At 47.7% G+C, this 24,270-nt stretch overlaps 1 protein-coding gene across 8 annotated transcripts in view; it reads left to right on the top strand.

Annotated features, from left to right (window-relative positions):
* The window catches only part of NAV2 (neuron navigator 2), a 417,518-nt gene that overhangs the window by 389,726 nt on the left and 3,522 nt on the right, over positions 1-24,270 (top strand). For 5 of the 8 annotated variants that reach the window (XM_069740400.1, XM_069740396.1, XM_069740397.1 and 2 more), the window contains 17 exons: positions 510-533; positions 629-703; positions 4,159-4,242; positions 4,353-4,464; positions 4,828-4,994; positions 6,912-7,081; positions 9,421-9,574; positions 11,382-11,541; positions 11,676-11,773; positions 12,027-12,122; positions 12,208-12,376; positions 12,516-12,751; positions 12,867-13,021; positions 13,243-13,314; positions 22,042-22,238; positions 22,418-22,536; positions 22,627-22,830. In XM_069740400.1, the coding sequence (XP_069596501.1) occupies positions 510-533; positions 629-703; positions 4,159-4,242; positions 4,353-4,464; positions 4,828-4,994; positions 6,912-7,081; positions 9,421-9,574; positions 11,382-11,541; positions 11,676-11,773; positions 12,027-12,122; positions 12,208-12,376; positions 12,516-12,751; positions 12,867-13,021; positions 13,243-13,314; positions 22,042-22,238; positions 22,418-22,536; positions 22,627-22,830 (2,292 nt within the window). The remainder of the gene's footprint in view (positions 1-509; positions 534-628; positions 704-4,158; positions 4,243-4,352; positions 4,465-4,827; positions 4,995-6,911; positions 7,082-9,420; positions 9,575-11,381; positions 11,542-11,675; positions 11,774-12,026; positions 12,123-12,207; positions 12,377-12,515; positions 12,752-12,866; positions 13,022-13,242; positions 13,315-22,041; positions 22,239-22,417; positions 22,537-22,626; positions 22,831-24,270) is intronic. The other 3 variants (XM_069740398.1, XM_069740394.1, XM_069740401.1) reach the window with 1 other exon arrangement.

Genomic DNA, 24,270 nt, shown 5'->3' with positions numbered 1-24,270 from the left:
TTGTAAAGTAGCTTCATTTTCCATTATAAATGCATTAATTGTGAGGGTTGACTTAGGCAAACCCTTTAATTTGAGCATTATTTGCACTTGTTGGTCTTGAAACCCCCCATAAACCCTTCAGAGGGCCCCCCCAGCCCTGACCGCTCCTAACAATGCAGACCGGTGACCACTGAGTTTATTGTCCTTGCGGCAAGAATGTGAGACATGAACAGCTCTTGTCCTGAGAGGATCGTATTAAATTCATGATTTGGGTGTTAGACGTCTGGGGCACGGAGCGTCATCGGGAGCGGGGGGGGTCTGAATTTTTTTTTGCTGGTCTCTTATCTAATGCAGCGATAGTTTCATTAAAAAACTGCCCAAATAAGGGAAAATCAAACAAGTCTGCGCCGATCTCGTCTCCTGCTGCTATTTATAGGGGATGAAAGAGAAATCTATCAGAGTTACGTGTCGACGCTGCTCCCCATATACGGAATTTCACAGGACTTTTTTTTCTTCTTTATCTTTTGCAGCCAGAAGAAAAGTGCCATTCAGAGGTTTGTACCTTCTGTGTAATCTTCTCTATTAAATTGTCTAATATTCCGGATTGTGCCGATAGTCCTTTATAAAATGTGTTGGTTCTTTTTTTTAGATCCGCAAGTTAAGAAGAGAGTTGGATTCCTCCCAAGAAAAAGTGTCCGCTCTGACCACCCAGCTTAGTGCCAATGTAAGTTGTCATTGGTTATCTTGGAAAATGGCGTACCCTTATACAGGGAAATCATACCCCTCAACAGTCATATCGTTCCCTTAGGGGGATATTCTACCCCTATACAGTGATATCATACCCAGTTATGGCGATGATATGTACAGGTACAGTAATATTATACCTCCGATGTCGTACTACTACATGCTGATACAAACCCCCTGTACTGTGACAGTGACCTCACATCCTATACCTCCTATACATCCTATATATCTTACTCCTAAAAGTGACGTTAAACCCCTCTACATTGATACCAAACTCCTCCACAATAATATCATGGAGCTCAACAGGTGAACACCCATGTGCCGTTATATAATCTCCTTATGCGCTGGCGTCGCTCCCTTATATTCTGTTGTCGCCCCTTTTGTGCACCATGATGTCACACCCTTTTACAGTGCATGCAGTCCTGTGTTTGCCGTTATCAGCCATTTTAGGCTGGGTAGAGTCAGGATAGATAAATGCTAAATATTATTCACTGTTATCAGTGTTTGCAGGACGTGTGAATATTTCTTTATCCATACATATCTGTATTCACTTGTGCCACAGTAAGGCCCCCCCCAAACACAATCTACTGTTCCCTGTTATCTGCCACACTTTTAAGTATAAAGATGTCTGCATTTGTGGCCCTTTTTTGGCTCTCCTTTTCACCTTTAGTCGCTTTGTCTGAGCCAATGATCTTCTATGTGAGCATATGCCCAGCGGCCGGAGGGACTTGTTGTGTTAGAGCACAATGCCCATAGCTCGCACTCCTCCAGCGCTCCTGAGGGACTTGTTGATTTAGCGCACAATGCGCAGAGCTCGCACTCCCCCAGCGCCCCGGAGGGACTTGTTGTGTTGGCGCACAATGCGCAGAGCTCACACTCCCCCAGTGCCCCGGAGGGACTTGTTTTGTTAGCGCACAATGCGCAGAGCTCGCACTCCCCCAGCACTCCGGAGGGACTTGTTTTGTTAGCGCACAATGCGCAGAGCTCGCACTCCCCCAGCGCCCCAGAGGGACTTGTGTTAGCGCACAATGCGCAGAGCTCGCACTCCGCCAGCGCCCCAGAGGGACTTGTTGTGTTAGCGCACAATGCGCAGAGCTCGCACTCCCCCAGCGCCCCGGAGGGACTTGTTGTGTTAGCGCACAATGCGCAGAGCTCGCACTCCCCCAGCGCCCCGGAGGGACTTGTTGTGTTAGCGCACAATGCGCAGAGCTCGCACTCCCCCAGCGCCCCGGAGGGACTTGTTGTGTTAGCGCACAATGCGCAGAGCTCGCACTCCCCCAGCGCGACTTGTTGTGTTAGCGCACAATGCCCATAGCTCGCACTCCTCCAGCGCCCCGGAGGGACTTGTTGTGTTAGCGCACAATGCCCATAGCTCGCACTCCCCCAGCGCCCCGGAGGGACTTGTTGTGTTAGCGCACAATGCGCAGAGCTCGCACTCCCCCAGCGCCCCGGAGGGACTTGTTGTGTTAGCGCACAATGCGCAGAGCTCGCACTCCCCCAGCGCCCCGGAGGGACTTGTTGTGTTAGCGCACAATGCGCAGAGCTCGCACTCCCCCAGCGCCCCGGAGGGACTTGTTGTGTTAGCGCACAATGCGCAGAGCTCGCACTCCCCCAGCGCGACTTGTTGTGTTAGCGCACAATGCCCATAGCTCGCACTCCCCCAGCGCCCCGGAGGGACTTGTTGTGTTAGCGCACAATGCGCAGAGCTCGCACTCCCCCAGCGCCCCGGAGGGACTTGTTGTGTTAGCGCACAATGCGCAGAGCTCGCACTCCCCCAGCGCGACTTGTTGTGTTAGCGCACAATGCCCATAGCTCGCACTCCTCCAGCGCCCCGGAGGGACTTGTTGTGTTAGCGCACAATGCCCATAGCTCGCACTCCCCCAGCGCCCCGGAGGGACTTGTTGTGTTAGCGCACAATGCGCAGAGCTCGCACTCCCCCAGCGCCCCGGAGGGACTTGTTGTGTTAGCGCACAATGCGCAGAGCTCGCACTCCCCCAGCGCCCCGGAGGGACTTGTTGTGTTAGCGCACAATGCGCAGAGCTCGCACTCCCCCAGCGCTCCGGAGGGACTTGTTGTGTTAGCGCACAATGCGCAGAGCTCGCACATCCGGCTCTTCTTTGTATCTTAATGTTTTCTCAGTAAATGTTTGCACAGCGATTTGCTGCAGATTTGTCGCGGTCTGATGAGCGTGTTTTAGGTGAATAAGCAGCATGTGACGTTCCCTGGGTGGAGATGCCTTGTGTTTCCTACGTGTGCTGCTATACAGAAGTACCAGTGCGGGGCGCACACATCATTGTCCACTGATCCTCTATTATAGGGCAGGTGGACGGATCTATACATAGAGAGCGCGGCCGCACTGACTCATAGGACGAGAATCTGCCATATTATCCCGCCGGCTTATTTGATGTGTAGAAAATGTATATGCCGTCTTATATGCATCACCAGTGACCAGGAGAAGTTCAAAGAAGATCTCCGTCATTTAAAGGATCATTTGAAGTTTTTTTTTTTTTGTAAAACACTTTAGAAGAATTTCCATATTGCCGACCTGCCGTAATCGGTGACTCCAACTAAATGATGGCGCTCCTGTGTTCTCTATGAGAAAGCCACCAACGTACACCAGGAGAATGACCAGCAGCCCAAAATCAGACATGCGTAATCAACATGTCGTCCGCCGACCCCATACATCTTTAAATGTCGGCTGAATCCGTGGATATCTGCAGGTTCAGCCGACATTAGTCTAAACTGTTCTGTCCACCATGCTTTGCACTGCAGCTCTAATACAAGCTCAGCAGAGTGCAGCAGTGATCACACGAGCCAGGAATATTCCCCAGTTCTTGCTATATTTTTATTTGAAGAACATTAGTCTCCCCATCCTGAAATGGCTGATGACAAGGAATAATAGGTTGCACTTAAGGGAATCTGGCAGAACCAGCATGCTTATCACCCTAATTTTTCACTTGGTGTAAAGGACCCGTGCCAGGCAGGAGCGATTGACACGGATGTGCTGATAGGGAAGAACCATAAGCATCAGTCCCATTCCAATATGGCGGCCAGGTGTGAGAGCATGGATGACGTTCCCGCGCCTCGCACACATTCCTCGTGTGTGGTACATTCTGACCCTTGCTCTTCATCTGTAACACTTTCCCCTCCGCCTCCTCTCTGTACCTTGTAGTCATTGAGCCATGTTTATTAAAAAAAACTTTTCACGCCCGGAATAAAAAGTTATTTTTCTGAAATTTTCTGCATTTTTCTTTGAGAATGTAACATCCATCATCTCGCCATTCCTGTCCTGGAGGTAGATAACAAGCTTGTGTCTAGCAAAAAGGATGTGCGATCAGCGTCATGGACGTGCGTTCCGTGTGCCGTAACTCCTCCGACCGCGATCGCAGACATTTTGGCCGGGCGCTTTATTCTGCCACTTATTCTTTATTCTAGGCTCATCTCGTGGCCGCCTTCGAGCAAAGCTTGAGCAACATGACAATCAGGCTGCAGAGCATCACCATGTCGGCAGAACAGAAGGTCAGCACTGCTGGGAGTTGTAGTTCTGCAGTCACTGGAGAGCAATAAGCTCTCAGTAAATGCCACATGAATCTTTATGTCCTTGTTTTTGTCTTTTTTCTTCCTTTCAGGATTCAGAGCTGAATGAGTTAAAGAAAACCATAGACCAACTGAAGAAGCAGAACGCAGCGGCACAGGCGGCCATTAACGGTGTCATCAACACCCCGGAGCTCAGCTGCAAAGGTAATAATAGGCAGCCGCATCCCCCCGGGCTCCTCTGTCTCCAGGTAATTCCTGATGCAATCTGCCGAGCAAGTAAGACCAGTGTAACCATGGCTCCAGTCTAGGAATGGGGTCACTAAAGCGGGCGAGAAGGAAGCGAGCGGCAGCGATTCTCTATAGATACCTCTGCAGGGGAACATTTGTATTGTATACCAAGTCATCACTGTATCTGGCCTATAGGTGGCGCTATGGTACAGATAAAGGCACCACAGCTGTAGAGCTAGAAGTATCAATACAGCTTAGGGCAAGGAACAACAAGTGCCAGAAATCTATTTATTTTATTATGTTTTATGTTGCTGTTTTTTTGCATAATAAAGAGATTAGATTTGTTTTCTCCTACAGGAAATGGGACAACTCCATCAGCTGACCTGCGGATCCGGCGGCAGCACTCGTCTGATAGCGTCTCCAGCATTAACAGCGCCACAAGTCACTCCAGCGTGGGCAGCAACGTGGAAAGCGACTCGAAAAAGAAAAAGAACCGGAAGAACTGGGTGTGTAGAGCGGGCATCAGATGATGGTGATCTGGGCCTGTGCGCTGTCAGTCATGCACCCTCACACAGTCTTAATGGTGGGCTTTGTTCATTGGGGGCGTGAGCACTGGGATTTTTTAATCAATCCCAAAGATAAGTGGGTTTTGAGCTTAGATTTCAGAAGAGAGGTGCCCAGTCCTCGAGCAACCAATCTGTCCTCGCTGCCTCTGTATCTGCCATCTTGTGCTGCGCTTTTTGTTTTTTCGCTCTATAAATCTAGTCTTGGATTACCAATTTGTGAGAATGAGCTGTTACTTAAAGGGACAGTGCAGCTAAACTCTGCTGTATCGCAGTACAGTTGTCCTGGTCCTGCTGCACATTTCCACGGCTCCCTGGCCCAGTGGTCGCGGCTATAGATCACATATCTCCAGTGCTGATAATAATCATATGTGTATGGAGGCCTCCCGACTCTCTCCCAGACAGAAGTCACATCTTATTAAACGCTGCTGTACTGTAATAAGTATATAAGCTTCTCCCATTACCTTCAAGGGCGTATGGCCAATCTGATAGTACAAAACCAAGCACATAGCCTTATAGGGGATATCGCCCCTAGAATAATGACCCTTTTAGTTCTTTAATTGCTGCCTCCGTCCTGAAGAAACTGAACATTAATGAAATATGTAAATTAGGATGCTCTGTGCACCCTGGGTGTGACCAAGAGGCTCAGTGCATTGTTCGGCCCACTTGTTTTGCATGCCCCGCCCTCCCTGGTGACTGACCTCACTGGTTACCTGCGCATTCTCTGCAGGCAGTTAGGCAAGTCAGTGCTGTCAATCACCAGTGAGAGGCGGAGACTTGCAAAACCAGTGGGTGGAGCTGTGCCCTGAGCCTCTTAGCCACTCCAAGGGTGCACTTAGTACTGTAATTAGCATGCATGATTAGACCCCGCATCTGCAGAACAGAGGAAGTGATTAGGGCAATAAAGGTGTGATTATTATAGGGGCGATATTACCTGTCTGCTTAGTTTATACTGTGAGTTTTGGCTGACACATTCCCTTTAAGTAGTTAGGCTGTGTCTGTCTGCACATAGTTACTACCCTTGTGTTGATTTGCTTGCTTCTAACCATTTTCCGCTGCTCATACACACAGATTTGGAAGAGAAACCTTTTTTTTCTTTGTAGACCACCCCTTGTAAAGAATTAGGTCCAGTCTGACTGCAGGGGGCTCTGCTGATTGGACCCTAATTGGTGAGCTAGCATAGCTCCGCACCCTGCAATGAGCGAGCGTCCAGCACAGATCGTACCGCTCCTCCAGAGTCAAGGGCCCTCTGTGTAATGGCGAGAAGCTCGGACAGGAGATATCTTTATTGATGAGCTTTAAAAATGGACTTATGGAGATAGGATTGTTCACTAAATTCTATCCCCATTTTCTGTGCTGTTGGCAATGTTTTGTTCCCTGTTATCAGCCATTTCAGGTCAGTGCTGGCTGCAGTACATCAGTCAGATATTGCCCCTGACCTCTAATGATCGGTGCTGACCAGTCTAGTGTCACATAGCAGATTGTGTGTATGAGCAGCGCTCCCCTATGTCGTAGACCTCCTTGGTTAGGACATGCTGAATCTCCCGCCTCCTGTTCGTATTTGTCCGTATTTGGTGCATTTGGCATTTTCCTGTCTGTTTAAATTGTGTTTTTTGTTGTTTTTTTCCCTCCTGTTACCTTCTGCTTGCTTATCCCAGGTGAATGAGGTAAGGTCTGCAGCCCTCCGTCACTCCTCCTGTCATCACATCATCTCCACCACCACTGGCTCATTCCTCACCTTATAATCATCATTCACCTCCGCCGCTCATCCCATCCCCCTCCTGTCATTATCTGTTTGCTCCATCTCCCAGCCTCAGGCTCCTCGTCTGTTACTGACAATATACCATTTTTTCCTTACAGCTGAGAAGCTCCTTTAAACAAGCTTTTGGCAAGAAGAAGTCGCCCAAATCTGCATCCTCCCATTCTGATATTGAGGAAATGACCGATTCCTCGCTGCCGTCATCACCTAAGCTGCCACATAACACTATTCTGTCTACTCCGCTCATGAGGAGCTCTCAGTCCAGCTCCCTGTAAGTGACCAATCACAACTGTACAAATTATCCTCTCTCACTGCCCCAGACCACCAGGGATACTGGGAATAACTCCCTCACTGCCCCAAACCACCAGGATACTGGAAATAACTCCCTCACTGCCCTAGACCACCAGAGATACTGGAATTTACTCCCTCACTGCCCCAAACCACCAGAGATACTGGAATTTACTCCCTCACTGCCCCAAACCACCAGGATACTGTAATTAGCTCTCTCACTGCCTCAGACCACCAGGGATACTGGAATTGGTTCCATCACTGCCTTAACCCATAAGGGATACTGGAATTACCTCCCTCTCTGCCCCAGACCACCAGGGATATTAGAATTAGTTCCTTCACTGCCCCAAACCACCAGAGGTACAGGAATTGGCTCCCTCATGGCCTCAGACCACCAGGGATACGGAAATTAGCTCCCTCAATGCCACAAACCACCAGGGATACAGGAATTAGCTCCTTTACTGCCCAAGACCACCAGTGATACTGGAAATAACTCTCTCACTGCCAAAGACCACCAGGGATACTGGAATTAGTTCCTTCACTACCCCAGACCACCAGGAATACTGGAATTGGCTCCCTCACTGTCCCAGACCATCAGGGATATTGTAATTAGCTCCCTCACTGCCCCAGAACACCAGGGATACTGGAGTTGGGTTCCCCGCTGTTCTAGAACACTGAGGATTCTAACATTACTCCTTTATTGCTCTAGATTACCAGAGATATTGATATTAAGTGGTTTAAGGTAGTGTGGGGATTAGACAATATCCCTTCATTGCCCTAGACCACCAAAAATACTGATATTAACCCTACTACTGTTCTAGACCAACATGGATGCTGATATCAACCGATTCACTTCCATTGACCTCCTAGAACTTTGAGAAGACTATATTATGTGGACATTGTGCTCTAATGTACCCCATATTATATACACGCACAATTTCTCTCCTCTTTGACTTATCAAGGGGACCCCAATTATTGCACCCCTCTATATTCTCTATACTGTACAGTAGGAGATTGCTGTCCTCGTTAATGGACAGCAGGTCGTTACTTCCTCCTGAGCTCTGCACTTCATCCATCCTGACACTAAGCCCAGTGCCTGGCTCCGGCCGGTCCGGGTAATTGCAGTAGTTTACAATCCATTAATCATTTAATTATCAGATAAGCCATAATTGATCAATTACAAGTTAATTATAGAAATCCACATGATCTTGTCAGGACAAGCGATGACAGACGCTGCACCCATGAGTGTAGGAGGCCGATATTTCTCTCGTACAGCGCAGCATTGGGAGCTTTTCTGGATCTGTATAGGTGTTCTGTAAAGAACCCTTCGGCTCTGTTCACACTGTCGTCACAAGCTGCATTTGGAGCCTCCATCTGCTGTTCTGTCAGATTTGACAGAATTTTGTTTTTAACCTATCAAAGTGACAGTGCCATGGCTGCTGTCAGAGGGTCCGCAGAGTGCACAGCCCCTGTAATAAAGAGATACAATCACAAGGCAATGGATGGTCTGTGAAAAGTGTCCATTCACTGAGATCAAGCAAAGGCTACGTTCACATTTGCGTTGTTGGGCGCAGCGTCGTCGACACATACCGACGCATGCGTCATGCACCCCTATCTTTAACATGGGGGGTGCAATGACATGCGCCGGTATGTGTTGTATTGCGTTTTACGACGCATGCGTCAATTTGACGCACCAGACAGGGCGCGGAGAACGCCACTTGTAGCGTTTTCCCTGCGCCAAAATTCATGACCATTACTATTTTATGTCAATGTATGCGTCAAAAAACGCAGCGTTGTGTATTGCGTTGTTGATTGCATCGACGACGCTGCGCCCAACAACGCAAATGTGAACGTAGCCAAAGATGTGGAAAATGGCAGGGAATAAAAACGCAACATAGAGAATAGCAGAACTGTTCACTGCACTGCACCATGATAAAGTTGCCTGACGGGTAGGATAAGACTGGGATGGGGGGTCGCACTTTCCCCATTAATAGCCCTGATTGCTCTTATGACATAAGATGTTTGGTGCCATTTGGGCTTACAGGAAAGCAAACCTGTTGCCATAATGAGCCAGTCAGATCTGCTTTATCTCCATGAAACCACAACCCCCATGTAGCCAAAACCGTGTTTTATTATTGTTGAGACATCACTGATCGCGGAGGTTGGTGGTTAGAACATGCTGGGATCGGCCTCATCCTGGCAGCGCCACTTTCTCTATAAATGTATATATTGGATTCGCAGGCTGCGCTGGCTGCCATCAGATTCTGCCTGGATTGTGAATTTGGCTGGAAGGGCTCCATAAACCTCACATTGTCTTTACAGGCTCTCCGATTGCTCCGTAAACGAGGCCGACAGCGTTCTGCAGCTGCGCAATGAGCTCCGCGACAAGGAGATGAAGCTGACCGACATCCGACTGGAAGCCTTGAGCTCGGCACATCAGCTGGATACACTGCGCGAGGCCATGAACAGAATGCAGGTACGGAGCCGAGACCCCACTACGCAGCCTCATGCTGTACCAGTGCTGACCATGTGGTGGCAGGCACCCCTGCATTACTTTGCTGCACACTGTGTACTTGACAGCCCTACTACCCCCAACATCTCAGCCCTACTACCCCCAACATCTCAGCCCTACTACCCCCAACATCTCAGCAGTACTACTCCCAACATTTCAGCCCTACTACCCCCAATGTTTGTAGTGCATTTGCAGATTTTCTGTAGTATCTAGCAATCCCATAATAATGGCCTCCTTCGCTGACTGACATCCAGTCTGACACCATCGACCACATTATATGATTTTCTATATATAATCGTCTAAGGGGCACTTCCGTCTGTCTGTCACGGAAATCCCACGTTGCTGATTGGTTATGCCGCGGTGTAACGCAGTCCGTTAACTTCTATTAACCCTGTGTGACCAACTTTTTTACTATTGATGCTGCCTATGCAGCATCAATAGTAAAAAGATCTAATGTTAAAAATAATAAAAAAAATTAAAAAATCATTATATACTCACCTTCCGGCAATGCTCCGGGCCGTGCATTGCGGTCTCGCGAGGTGACGACGTAGCAGTCTCGCGAGACCGCTACGTCATTATCTCGTGAGACCGCAATGCATTCTTGGGACCGGAGCGTCGTGAGGAGCATCGCTAAACGCCTGGCCTGGATCCGGGGGCTGATGGAAGTTGAGTAAATAACTTTTTTATTTTAATTCTTTAAAAAAACAGGGATATGGTGCCCACATTGCTATATACTACGTGAGCTGTGTTATATACTGCGTGGGCTGTGCTATATACTACGTCTGGGCTATATACTATGTGAGCTGTGCTATATACTACATCGCCTTGCTATATACTGCGTGAGCCGTATTGTATACTGCGTCTCTGCTATATATTACGTGGGCTGTGCAGTATACTACGTGGTTGTGTTATATACTGCGTGAGCTGTGCTATATACTACGTAGCTGTACAATATACATGGCTGGGCAATATACTACGTGGGCTGTGTTATATACTATGGGATGTGTTATACACTGCGTGGGCTATGTTATACACCTCGGGAGCTGTGCTATACACTACGTGGGCGGTGTTATACACTGCGTGGGCTGTGCTATACACTACGTGGGCTGTGCTATACACTAGGTGGGCTGTTATATACTGCGTCGGCTGTGCTATATACTACGTGGCTGTGCTATATGCTACGTGGCCTGTGCTATATACTACGTGGCCTCTGCTATATGCTACGTGGCTGTGCTATATACTACGTGGCCTCTGCTATATGCTACGTGGCCTCTGCTATATGCTACGTGGCTGTGCTATATACTACGTGGCCTCTGCTATATGCTACGTGGCTGTGCTATATACTACGTGGCCTCTGCTCTATGCTACGTGGCTGTGCTATATGCTACGTGGGCTGTGTTATATGCTACTTGGCTGTGCTATATTTCTCTGCTGTATCTGTGCATCATGAATCGTGGTATGTGTTAAAGAGGGGGGCCCACTGAGACTCTTTCGCCCGGGGCCCTCAAAAACCTGGAGCCGGCCCTAGCTTCACTGATTGGTCATGCCCGGCCGGCCGCGAACAATCAGCGACAGGCGCAGTCCGGCCACGAATTGGCGCGGAATTTGAACCACGCTTCACTAATTGGTCGCGCCTGGCCTGCCGAATCCTGTGTATAAATTGCATTATTCTGAAAACTTCATAAATAAACTACATACATATTCTAGAATACCCGATGCGTTAGAATCGGGCCACCATCTAGTTAGACTAATATTCTATTCTTGTGTTAAGTTTGAAATCGAGAAGCTGAAAGCTGAAAACGATCGCTTGAAGGCTGAAAACCCAGGCAGTTGCAGCAGAACGCCTTCTCAGATCTCCATCTCCTCTTCGCCAAGACATTCCCTTGGATTCCCCCAACATGGGATGACCATGACGGAGTCCTCCAGCCTAGGTACAGTAAATGCAGGGGAGATGTAGTGTTATTATTGATGTGTGACCCCTGTGATTGCCCGGTATTTGCCATCGCTGACACCGTGATAACTTATGTATTTAGTCACGTTCCCGGCTTGTCGGTTTCTCTTATAGACATGTTGCTAGATGACTCGGCTGATGGCACCATGCGCAGAGAGAGCCGCCATGTAAAGATCGTTGTGAGCTTCATGGAGGAGATGAAGTGGAGAGAGGTGTGTGATGCATATACAGATGTTGGTGCACAACATACTACACCCCAGCTCATTGAATTACATTATCAGGATCTCGGGTAATCGCTATGTGCCCAGTGGTCACAATCATGGAGGATCCCAGTGTCCGACAAACAATTCAGTAGAAAAATAGATATTTTTTTATCACGCAGCGCCACCCAGTGTCCACATTATGAATGGTGATTGTGAACCATTACCGCCTCCTATCACTACAGTCTCTTCTCCCGTCCTGCAGGAATGTCGGCCTCGTGTCTTCCTTATCGGGTGCATCGGCGTCGGAGGCAAAACCAAATGGGACGTTCTCGATGGCGTCGTCCGAAGATTGTTCAAGGTAATGTGTGGGGCCACATCTTAGAGAAGAAGAATCACTGCTATGCTTCACTCAGGTGCTGTGACCGACGCTGTGTGTTTTGCAGGAATATTTAGTACATGTGGATCCAGTAACACAACTTGGCCTGAATTCGGACAGCGTCCTTGGTTACAGCATCGGCGAGATCAAGCGGACGAACACAGCTGGGACCCCTGAGCTGCTGCCCTGCGGCTACCTTGTGGGGGAGAGTGACACCATTTCTGTCTCATTAAAAGGTATGCGTGTAGGAGGGGTTTGGGACCCCCCTTTATTAGCCAGAGCGGAGGTTCCCTTCCTCCAGGACCTGGAGGCGGCTTTAGTCTCGGCCTCTAGTTGCCGTTTGGGACACTGATTTTGTTCCTACATTTATGTCAGGTCTCTCGGAGAACAGCTTGGACAGCCTGGTGTTTGAGACTTTGATACCTCGACCGATATTACAACGGTACATCTCATTATTGATGGAGCATAGAAGGATTATCTTGTCCGGTCCTAGCGGGACAGGAAAAACCTACCTGGCCAATCGTCTGTCTGAGTACATGGTGCTGCGTGAGGGGCGGGAGTTGACGGACGGCGTCATCGCCACCTTTAATGTGGATCACAAGTCCAGTAAGGTAAAAAAAAAAACTGCCCCCAGAAGGGTTAATACTGCAGCGTGACATTACAGTGTGACCCCATACCCCTACGTAAAGGCCCTAATACAGTGTGTAATATTCTGGTGTCCTCCAGGAGCTGCGCCAGTATCTCTCCAACCTTGCCGATCAGTGCAACAGCGAGAATAACGCGGTGGACATGCCTCTTGTCATCATCCTGGACAACCTCCATCATGTCAGCTCGCTGGGCGAGATCTTTAATGGACTCCTGAACTGCAAATACCACAAATGGTAATGACTGTTCTGCCTCGTTGTCCTGTAGGATTTTGTTCTTCTATGTCCTGCTGTCTGTACAGACCCTCCAGGTAGAAGAGCCGGAGGAATTGTGAACAGGAGGAGGATTGCTTCTTATCTCCCCATGAGGGATTCTGTGATTGACATGTCTCTAATTATTCTGCACTGTCATTTAGCAGGCACCATCCCATTAATATCATGCTATTTTTTTTTTGCAGCCCATACATAATTGGCACCATGAACCAAGCCACGTCGTCCACCCCCAACCTACAGCTTCATCATAACTTCCGGTGGGTCTCATGCCATTTTTTAATATCAAGCTGATTGTGACCAGGGTGAAGGCCGTACATGGCGGGGGTTTTTTTATAATCTTGCCAAAAGTCACTCACCCAGCATGACTTCTGGAAATGGTGACAGAGTTAAGGTACCGTCACACTTAGCGACGCTGCAGTGATACCGACAACGATCCGGATCGCTGCAGCGTCGCTGTTTGGTCGCTGGAGAGCTGTCACACAGACCGCTCTCCAGCGACCAACGATGCCGGTAACCAGGGTAAACATCGGGTAACTAAGCGCAGGGCCGCGCTTAGTAACCCGATGTTTACCCTGGTTACCATCCTAAAAGTAAAAAAAAAAAAAACACTACATACTTACCTACAGCCGTCTGTCCTCCAGCGCTGTGCTCTGCACTCCTCCTGTACTGTCTGTGTGAGCACAGCGGCCGAAAAGCAGAGCGGTGACGTCACCGCTCTGCTTTCCGGCTGACCGACGCTCACAGCCAGTACAGGAGGAGTGTAGAGCAGAGCGCCGGGGACAGACAGCGGTAGGTAAGTATGTAGTGTTTGTTTTTTTTTACTTTTAGGATGGTAACCAGGGTAAACATCGGGTTACTAAGCGCGGCCCTGCGCTTAGTTACCCGATGTTTACCCTGGTTACCAGTGAAGACATCGCTGAATCGGTGTCACACACGCCGATTCAACGATGTCTACGGGGAGTCCAGCGACCAAATAAAGTTCTGGACTTTCTTCCCCGACCAGCGACAGCACAGCAGGGGCCTGATCGCTGCTGCCTGTCACACTGGACGATATCGCTAGCGAGGACGCTGCAACGTCACGGATCGCTAGCGATATCGTCTAGTGTGACGGTACCTTTACAGCCACGAAGCTTAAATGATTCTCAAATGTACGTTGTAATTTTAACCATTTTATAATAAGGAGTAAACCCCTTTAGAGTTAAAGTGACTGTGCACGGCTGCAGTTTACTTCTTATTAAATAACCCTCTCTGCAACACAGAGATTTTTTATTGCATTTTTATTGCAATATTAAAACTGTAAAGCGCTGCGGAATATGTTAGCGCTATATAAAAATAAAGATTATTATTATTGTTAATTGCCTAAGGTACCGGCCACCTCCAGTAGTCTATGAGCAGTGGCTGGTTTTCTAGGCAAAGAGCGCAGTGCTTGCAATCACTTTTCTGCAGCGCTTATAAGCCCTCCCCCAGCTTTAGTGCCCCCTGCTCTGCTCTGATGCTGCGGAGGAAAACCAGACTTTGCTAGAAGTTTCTAGTGGGGTCACCATGCTGCTGCTCTGAATCAATCAGGACTGCACCCCATCAAGCCTGGAGACAGGGGAGCAATGTGCCGCTGAAGATCAATCATTAGAACAACCTTTTTAACCCCTTAATGACCGCCAATACGTCTTTTAACTGACCTGAGATATAAGAGAATAGCCTCCCCATACAGATGACAATCCAGCATCTGTCGGTTGTACACTATAGTTGACAACTTGCTGTACCAGCCACGATCAGTATTTGCACCATCTAAATCTGTTTAACCCCTTAGATGCTGCTGTCAATAGTGACTACATCATTATAAATGGTTAACAGAGTGTGGGGGCTTCTTCTTTGTCACAATTGGTGCCCTCAGATCATGATTTTGTTGTCCTGATGTTTGCGATGGCAATTCATGACCAAATAGTGGCCTTAGAGTCTGACGGCTGTAGTAATCTGTTTAGAAGTTAGCAACGTTTAGGTGGTAAAAATACACATTTTCATTTCTGTCATACCACTTTGCATTAATTCCTGTAAAGCACCTGAAGGGTTAATAAACTACCTGACAGCAGTTTTCAATATGTTTAGGGGTGCAGTTTTTAAAATGGTATCACGTTTGTGGGTTTCCCAATATATGGGACCCCTAAAGTCACTTCAAACATGGATAAGTCCCAAAAAAAATAAATTTTGTAAATTTCTTTGAAAAAATGAAAAATTGCTGCTACATTTTTAAACCTCCTAAAATGCTAACAAAATAAAAGAACATTTTACAAATGGTGCTGATGTAAAGCAGACATGTGGGAAATGTTATTTATTAATGTTTGCTGTTGTATGACTATCTGGATTAAAGGGATAATCATTCAAATTTAGAAAATTGCTAATTTTTTAAAATTTTTCTCAAATTTTTGATATTTTTTATAAATAAACACAAAAAATGTTGAACAAAATTTACCATTATCATAAAGTATGATGTGTCACGAAAAAACAATCTCAAAATCACTGGGATTTGTTGAAGCGTTGCAGAGTTTTTTTTTTTTTTTTTATTTAAATAGATTTTTATTAACAATATAAAGAAGAACATCAGAATGCCATTTACATTGCAATATATCACATACACATTTTCTTATTTAATAAACCCCAACATTACCCCAACTACCCCCCTCCCCCCTAAAACAGCTCAATCCCAATCTTCACCCCACTGAGGCTTCTCTGCCTCGTGCAATTTATCCTTATCCAGGTCTTAAGAAACTCGACGTCTATACTCCTCAATCCAATTCAAGCCAAGGAGACCACATCTTATTAAACATTTCTATTTTCCCCCTTTTTTTGTACACCCCCTTTTCCAATTTTAGACCATGTTGAACATATTGGAGAAATTCCCTTCTCGCAGGTGGTTCCGCATTTATCCAATTTCGTGCTATTACTTTCCTGGCCATGTATAGTAGCCTAGCGATTGCAATCTTCCAAGTATTGTCAACTCCAATTTCTTCCACATATCCCAGCACACATACTATCGGGTCTCTAACAACTCTGCACTTATATGCTGCTTCAACTCGGCTCAAAACCACCACCCAAAAGACAGCCAGCCTAGGACACGTCCACATCATGTGATATATTCCTGCATTCTCACTCGCACACCTCGGGCACTCAGAATTGGCACGCAATCCCGCTTTGTATAGCACTTCCGGAGATTTATATACTCTATGCAGAATATATAGCTGCGAGAGTCTATATGGTTCACTCAAGGATAGTCGCGGAACCCACTCCATCACCGATTCCCAGGTTTCATTCTCCATCGGCCCCACGTCCCTCTCCCACTTAGCTCTCGCCTTTATAGGGAAATCTAGCAAAAATGTGTGCATAAGGTCCTTATACAGAGTGGAAATAACTCCCCTTGTAGTCCCGTCACCACACACATACTCCAACACTATATCATCTTGAACACTGATATCAACCTTTTTATTCTGAGCTCTAAAGGCATGTCTCATCTGCGCATACTGATATTCCCCTGTGGATCGCAGACCAAATTCTACCTGCAATTGGGAAAAGGACTTCAATGCCTGCTGCTGATCTGGTGAACAAAGCAAATTCCCTTATTCTGCCATTCCATCAGTCCCCCCAAGGCCTCAAATTCCTTTAAATTGTTGTTAGACCATATAGGTGTGAATCTAGTCAACCCTGTAACCCCGCGAATCTGCCTTAGTCTATTCCATAATTTGCGAATCAGGAACAGGGTTGGGTATACTCTCCCCAAAGCGCCCAAGGAGCCATCCTCCAAATACCTGACCACCAGTCGTCGGTCCGTCACCTCTTCCATTAGATGTTGTACTGCACTGGATGACGCCCCTCGCGCCCAGCCCTTCAAATGCTGGCTCTGGGCCGCAAGGAAGTATATTTCCGGGTTGGGCAAAGCCAATCCACCATCTTCCTTGGGTCGCTGAAGCGTCTCCAGGCTAATACGTGGATATTGTCTTCCCCATATCAAACTTCTAAAGAGGGCATTAATCTGCCTGAACTTCCCCCGAGGGATCCAAATTGGTGCGTTATGTAGAACATATAGAATTTTTGGCATCAGGACCATTTTAATAAGGTTTACCCTACCGACGACCGATAGATGTAGTTTATTCCAGGCATCTACCTTCGCCTTGAGTACCCCCATAACAGGAGTCAAATTCCTTTGCAGGAACTCCTCAATTGGCACCGAAATCCATATTCCAAGGTATTTAAATTGGGAAACCACCTTTAGCCTCTCATCCCCAACATCCTCACTCACATTCTCTCCTACGTCATCCACCCTAAAAAGAACCAACTTATCCCAATTAATTTAGTCCCCGACACAGTACCAAATCTCTCAACAATTTCAATGGCCCCTCTTAGTGAATCGTCTGGATCCGCCAGGAACAGCAAAACATCATCCGCGTATAACGCTATTTTTTCCTCTACTTTCCCATACCTAAACCCAGGGACCCTATCAGACTGCCGAATCTTAGCAGCAAGAGGTTCTACAGCCAACGCGAACAGGAGGGGTGAGAGCGGGCATCCCTGCCTAGTGCCCCTAGCCAGCTCTATAGGTCGAGACAGCTCCCCGTTTACTCTAATTCTAGCCGACGGTAATGAATACAACAGCTGTATCCAGGCCACAAACTGCGGACCAAACCCCATACGTTCCAGCACCTGCCAGAGGTATCCCCATTCAACACTGTTAAACGCCTTATGCGCATCTAGCGATGCAATCACTCTTCGACCGCAGTTGTCAGACTCCACCTGTAAATTTACATATAATCTCCGCAAATTGATCGCCGTTGATCTATCAGGCATAAAGCCAGATTGGTCCGAGTGCACCAGACTCGCAATAACACTAGAGAGGCGGAGAGCCAACACTTTGGCCAGAAGCTTGACATCAATAGTTAGTAAAGAAATTGGGCGGTATGACTCCGGTTTCCCCAAGTCCTTATCCTCCTTTGGAATAACCACTATTATGGCCTCTCTCATAGAGGCTGGCAAGCACCCACAGGACCTAGCTTCCTCCAGTACCATTTTTAATCTAGGAATCAACACTTCTGCCAAACCTTTATAGATCTCATCGGGAAGCCCATCAACCCCAGGCGCCTTCCCATTAGTCATAGACATCAATGCCTGACTCAATTCCTCCTCAGTGATAGGGGCCTCAAGGCTCTCCCTATCTGCCTCATTCAGTCTCGGCAGATCCAGACCCTCCAAGAAAGTCAATGTGTCCTCGACCGATTCACCAACCCGAGAGGAATACAAATCTGCATAGAAGTCCGCGAAGGCTCTCAAGATTTCAGGCGTTTCCGTTATTCTACCTCCACTTGCAGATTCCAAAGAGTGTATATATGAAGACCCTCTCTGAGCAGCAGCCACTACCGACAGCATATGTCCCACTGTTTCTCCCTCCTGATAAAACAATACCCTTTGGAAATCCCGTTTCCTCTCAGCTTTGCCTAACAGAATTTTTTCCAAATGATTTTGTGCGTTTTTCATCCTTCTCTCTGCCTCAGGGGTTCCCAGTGTGGCCATCCCATCTTCTGCTTCCTTCAACTCCTCAATTGCCGCTTTTTCTGCCTCTCTCGTCCTCCGCTTACACCTACTAATGTCCCTAAACAGTAGTCCCCTCAGATACGCCTTCATTGCATCCCAGATTGTAAGAGCATCAGTGCTTCCATCATTTAAGAGAAAGAATTCCGCCACCTCCCGTCCTATACTTTCCAACTCAATACTCTGTAACCAATTGGGATGAATCTTCCATTCTCTCCCACTTGTCGAACGTGCCCCCTCCAATCTAACCTCTACTTCAATTGGACTATGGTCTGACAGGGCCCTTGGCAGATATCTCACCTCCCCAACCAACGTGTCCATAATCCTGTTACCCAGAGCCATATCAATCCTAGAGAGCGTGGCATGCGCTGGTGAATAACATGAGTACCCTCTCTCTCCAATATGTCTGACCCTCCAAAGATCAATCATACCTATCTCCTGTATATAGGTGCCAAATGTTGTTATGTGTCCCTCCGACCTATTCTGAGTATTTTTATTTTTGTCCCAATATTCATCACAGATGTTGTTAAGATCCCCGATAATTATTAACGGTGTCGGTCCCCATCTTTCCACTCGCTCCATTACTTCTCTAATTTTCCTGCTAGAGTAGGGGGGCGGAATATACATCGCGGCAACACACAACATCACTCCATACAATATACACTGTATTAGTACGTACTGCCCATCCACATCCACATATACCTTCACCTCCTCATACTGAACTCCCGCTGGAACCAAGATTGAGACTCCTCTTGCATACGTGGAGAAGGTAGAATGATATCCCTTCTGGATCCACCGTCTATTCAGGACATCCACCTTTTCCCTTACCAAATGCGTCTCCAGCAAGCAAATCATTGAGGCCCGTTGGTCTCTTACATGTTGCAAACACGCGGCACGTCTGGATTTCTCCCCTAGGCCTCTCACATTCCAGCACAAAATCTTAACGGGTCCCCATCACTTGGCTCATCTTCACTCAAAGTATCATCTTTTTTGAGCACGAGCTGTCTAACTTCCCTCCCCCCCCCCCCCTCCCATCTCCCCCTCCCCCCTCCCATCTCCCCCTCCCATCTCCCCCTCCCATCTCCCCCTCCCACCCCCACCCTTCCCCCCTCACATCTAACCATTCCACCTCTTTTCAAGAGTGGGGCATCATCGCCCATAGCGAACACTCCGTTTGGCATTACCTTCCCAACCCTCCTCCCACCACTGTACATAACAGGATTTCAGACATTTTGAAAAATAACGTGTCTCAAAGTATTTTAACGTAGAATTATTTACACACGCAAGAAACCTGCATACACTTAAAATATGCCGCTTACCCTTCCTCCCTCCTTCCCAGCAGCCATTACACTCTCCATTTAACTTTAACTGAGTATAATCCAGCTCCCTTCTTCACCACCCATACCCCCTAGTTTGTCAATCACATGACTCTATGCCCACTGACAAATAGATAACCAAAATCAGACTCTTCCCACAGTTTCAGTCTCCTTTTCCTTTAAGCTTTTTAGCATTGATATCGATCCACTGGGTAGCTTCCTCCGGCTTCTGAAAAAAGTGAATTTTATCAAACGCCACCACCCTCAGTCTTGCTGGAAACATCATAGAGTATTGCACTCCCAGCTCCCTCAGCCGTCTCTTTATACCCGTGAACATCATCCGTTGTCTCTGCACCAAAGTAGAATAGTCTGGGTAGATAGCAATCTTTTGGCCTTCAACTGTCAGATCCGTCATGTCTCTGGCCTTCCTCAGGATAATGTCTCTGTCTCTATAATTTAGAATTTTGGCGAGCATGGTACGGGGATTCGCTCCAGGGACAGGTGGTTTCGGTGGGACCCTATGCGCTCTCTCTACCACGAACACTTTTGTTAGCGCCATATCTCCAAAAGTCTCTAACAGCCAGTTTTCAATATATTCCGTTGGATTCCTCCCTTCAGCTTTTTCAGGGATGCCCACAATGCGAATATTGTTTCTTCTGGACCTGTTCTCAAGGTCCTCATTTTTCGCCGCCAATTCAGCTATTGCTTGAGTGAACTTTTTCTCTGCTTTTTGCAGCTGCACTATATGGTCTTCTGCAGTGCTCACTCTCTCCTCTACCTCCCCCACACGTTTGTCAATCTTCTGCATGGCTGCGTTTATCTGGGCTGTGTCTCCCTTAACCTCCTGTATCTGTAAGGTCAAAGACTGTTTACATGAAGAAACCAGCGCAAAAACGTCTCTTAAGGTAGGCTCAGCTTCTGGCGCCATTTCCTCGGGTCCCCCTTCTGCCACCGCCATTTTACTCTCCTTTCTCCCCTTTTGTACCTCATGTTCTCCTGCTGGGCTCTCCTCCTCCTCTTCGGTATCAGCTCCGGCTCCCTCCTCTGCGGCCTCCGCTCTCGCAAACTGCTGGAGCTTTGCCGCCACCTCCATACGCTTTCTGCATGCGGCGTTCTCCTTTTCCGCCTTCTCCCTTGTGTCGGCGCCATCTTGGATTGCGCCTGCATCCCCGGCTCCTGCGTCCTTCTGCCGTCTCCTTGTCATGTTCGCCGGTTCCAGCGCTACCGCTCAGCGCCACCAGGCTTCACAAGTCTCCCCGCAGCCGGTAAGCCCCCGCAGGGACCAAACAGCAGCGGCTCTGCAGGATTTTAAGATATACAGCGGCGGGAGCTCACAGCCGCACGTCCGCTCACATGGACTCTCAGGCCACGCCCCCCGAAGCGTTGCAGAGTTATTACCACATAAAGTGACACTGGTCAGATTTCAAAAATTTGGCTCGGTCACTAAGGGGTTAAAGAAGTTGTCTGATATCTTAAACTTTTAAAGACTAAGCATTGCTTTACTTTACACTGTTACATAAAATTTCCTGCCGTTTCCTCAGTGGCCTCCCTTCCGGTTATGAGCCTCCGCATTCAATCAGTGCACTCTTTTTCCAAGCCTCTCTGAATGCCGGCAGGAAAGGATCACACAATGAGCATGTGTTCACGTCTATTCGGGTACATATTTGGGGTGTTCTCTTACCTTGCCGGCTTCGAAGCAGAGCGCACTGTCAGTACACCAGCAAGTAGGGAGGACACATAGTCCGATGAGGCCACGGAGCGTGAGACTGCCTTGTGCAGTCTCATCAGAAGTGAAAAAAGTAAACTAAATCCAAGGTGAAGCTATAAGGGAATGGTAGGTCATGTTATACAATTATGTCAATTAGATAAGACCTTAGTTTAAAGATTATCGGACAAACCCTTTAAATCCCTCACTATTGCAAAATGTCTACTTGCTGCTGGTAAATGAACATATTCTGGTTTACATTTACAGCCTGGAAACCTGTATGTGGATGAGTCTCGTGAGTGGTATATAAAGTGTATGGCGCCTTCAGTCGGGGTCTTTCAGACCTCTTATAACAGCCGTATAACCTGTCCTTTGATCTGTATGTTACACAGGTGGGTGCTCTGCGCCAACCACACTGAACCCGTCAAAGGTTTCCTAGGGCGCTATCTCCGGAGGAAATTGATCGAAACAGAAATGAGTAACCGGACAAGAAATGTAGAGCTGGGGAAGATAATAGACTGGATCCCCAAAGTCTGGCAACACCTGAACCGCTTCTTGGAGACCCACAGCTCATCAGATGTCACCATCGGTGAGTGATGCCCCTAGACCGGGCGTTATCCAGGTTATGGATTCTCCAGTTCAGTTCTTATTATCTGCCAGTAGATGGTGGTGTCACACACAGGAGAAGGATTTAAAGGGACAGTAGAGCTAGAGTCTGTCCTGTAAATGGGATGTGTCACATATTTTCCATCATTTTCTTTATTCTAGGACCCCGTCTGTTCCTGTCTTGTCCAATGGATGTGGATGGTTCAAGGGTTTGGTTTACTGACCTCTGGAACTACTCCATCATCCCCTACCTCCTGGAAGCAGTCAGAGAAGGGCTGCAGGTAAGAAACCTGATATCTGAGATCATTCATTCGACATCCATGCTGATCAAGTACATTACATAGAATTTCCTTCTTATTACCCTGTTCTAGTTGTACGGCAGAAGAGCCCCCTGGGAAGACCCTGCCAAGTGGGTTATGGATACCTACCCCTGGACAGCGGTTCCCCTGCAGCACGAGTGGCCTTCTCTTCTCCAGCTACGACCAGAAGATGTTGGATTTGATGGGTATTCTGTGCCCAGGGAGGGGACATCGAGCAAGCAAGCTCCATCAGGAGATGGGGATGGAGATCCTCTGGTAAGGCCGGTTTCACACGTCCTGATATTTCCAGTACCGGAGATATCCGTGTCCATGTGTCAGTGTGTGTACTACGTACTGCACATGTGTGGCAACAGTGTGCCGTATCAGTACCACACAGACAGCCGTTGGGGAAGAAGCGCTACAGTAAGCGCTGTTCCCCGGCGGCTGGTGTTGAAGCTGGCTCTCATCATTCTCCCCTGCTCTGCGGGCGATCGGTGCGAGCAGAGGAGAATGATGTCCGAACTATGACAGCTGGTGGGGGCTTTTGTGACTCTTACCCCCATCATCCGACACCTGCTGTCGCTAATAACAGTGACAGCAGGAGTGGATGATCGGGGTATTCCACAGCCACCACCTGCGATTTAATTAAATAAATGAATGAAAAAACCCGATGTGGGTTCCCCCCTATTTTCTTGAACCAACCAGGCAAAAGTCACAGCTGGGGGCTGCAACCCTCATCTGTCGGCGTCTGCAAGGTTGGGTATCAAGAATAGAGGGGTCCCCATGCTGTTAATTTAACTAAACAATGAAAAAAAATGGCATGGGGTCCCCCCATTTTTAACAACCAGCCTTGCTAAAGCTCACAGCTGGGGGCTACTATTCTCAGGCTGGTAAGGGCCATGGATATTGCCCCCCGAGCCTAAAAACAGCAGCCCACAGCTGCCCAGAAAAGGTGCATCTATCTATTAGATAGGCCAACTTTTGCCAGCTTTGCCCGGCTCTTCCCACTTGCCCTGTAGTGGTGGCAAGTCGGGTTCATATTTGTGGGATTGATGTCACCTGAGCCCACGGCTTAGTAATGGAGAGGTGTCTTATAAACACCTCTCCATTACTAATCCTATGGTTATATGTTAAAGACACAGTCAGAATAAAATCCTTTATTTGAAAAAATGACACAGACTCCTTTAATATTCTAAATTAAACCATACTTACTGCAAAACCTAATACCCCGAAGCCTTCAATCTCCTGTAATAAAAATAAAAAAAACAACAATATACCATACCTGTCAGTCATTGTGTCCCACCCTGTAATTCATGTCTGGTGGCTAAATTGTTTTCAACCTGGACGGTGCCAAGATGCAACCGTCCAGGCTGAGAACCACTGGTGATCGAGATGCTGAGAGCGCAGCGTCATTCACCAGCGGTGACATCATCGAGGCCGGGCTGAACTGCGGTGACCTCAGGAACGTGGGAAAAATGCCAGTGATGTTGTCACCGCTAGTGAATGATGCTGAGCTCTCAGCAGCTCATTCACCAGTGGTTTTCAGGCAGGATGGTTGCATCTTGGCACTGTCCAGATTGAAAACGACGACGGACAGGTATGGTATATTGTTGTTTTTTTAGTTTATTTTTATTACAGGAGATCAAGGGCATTGGGGAATTAGGTGTTGCAGTAAGTATGGTTTAATTGAGATTAATTAAGGAGTCTGTGTAATTT

The sequence above is a fragment of the Ranitomeya imitator genome, chromosome 9 (assembly GCF_032444005.1).
Source record: "Ranitomeya imitator isolate aRanImi1 chromosome 9, aRanImi1.pri, whole genome shotgun sequence".
NCBI lineage: Eukaryota > Metazoa > Chordata > Amphibia > Anura > Dendrobatidae > Ranitomeya > Ranitomeya imitator.
The sequence above is the reverse complement of the archived record's forward strand: the minus strand, read 5'-3'. Positions and strand labels throughout refer to the sequence as shown.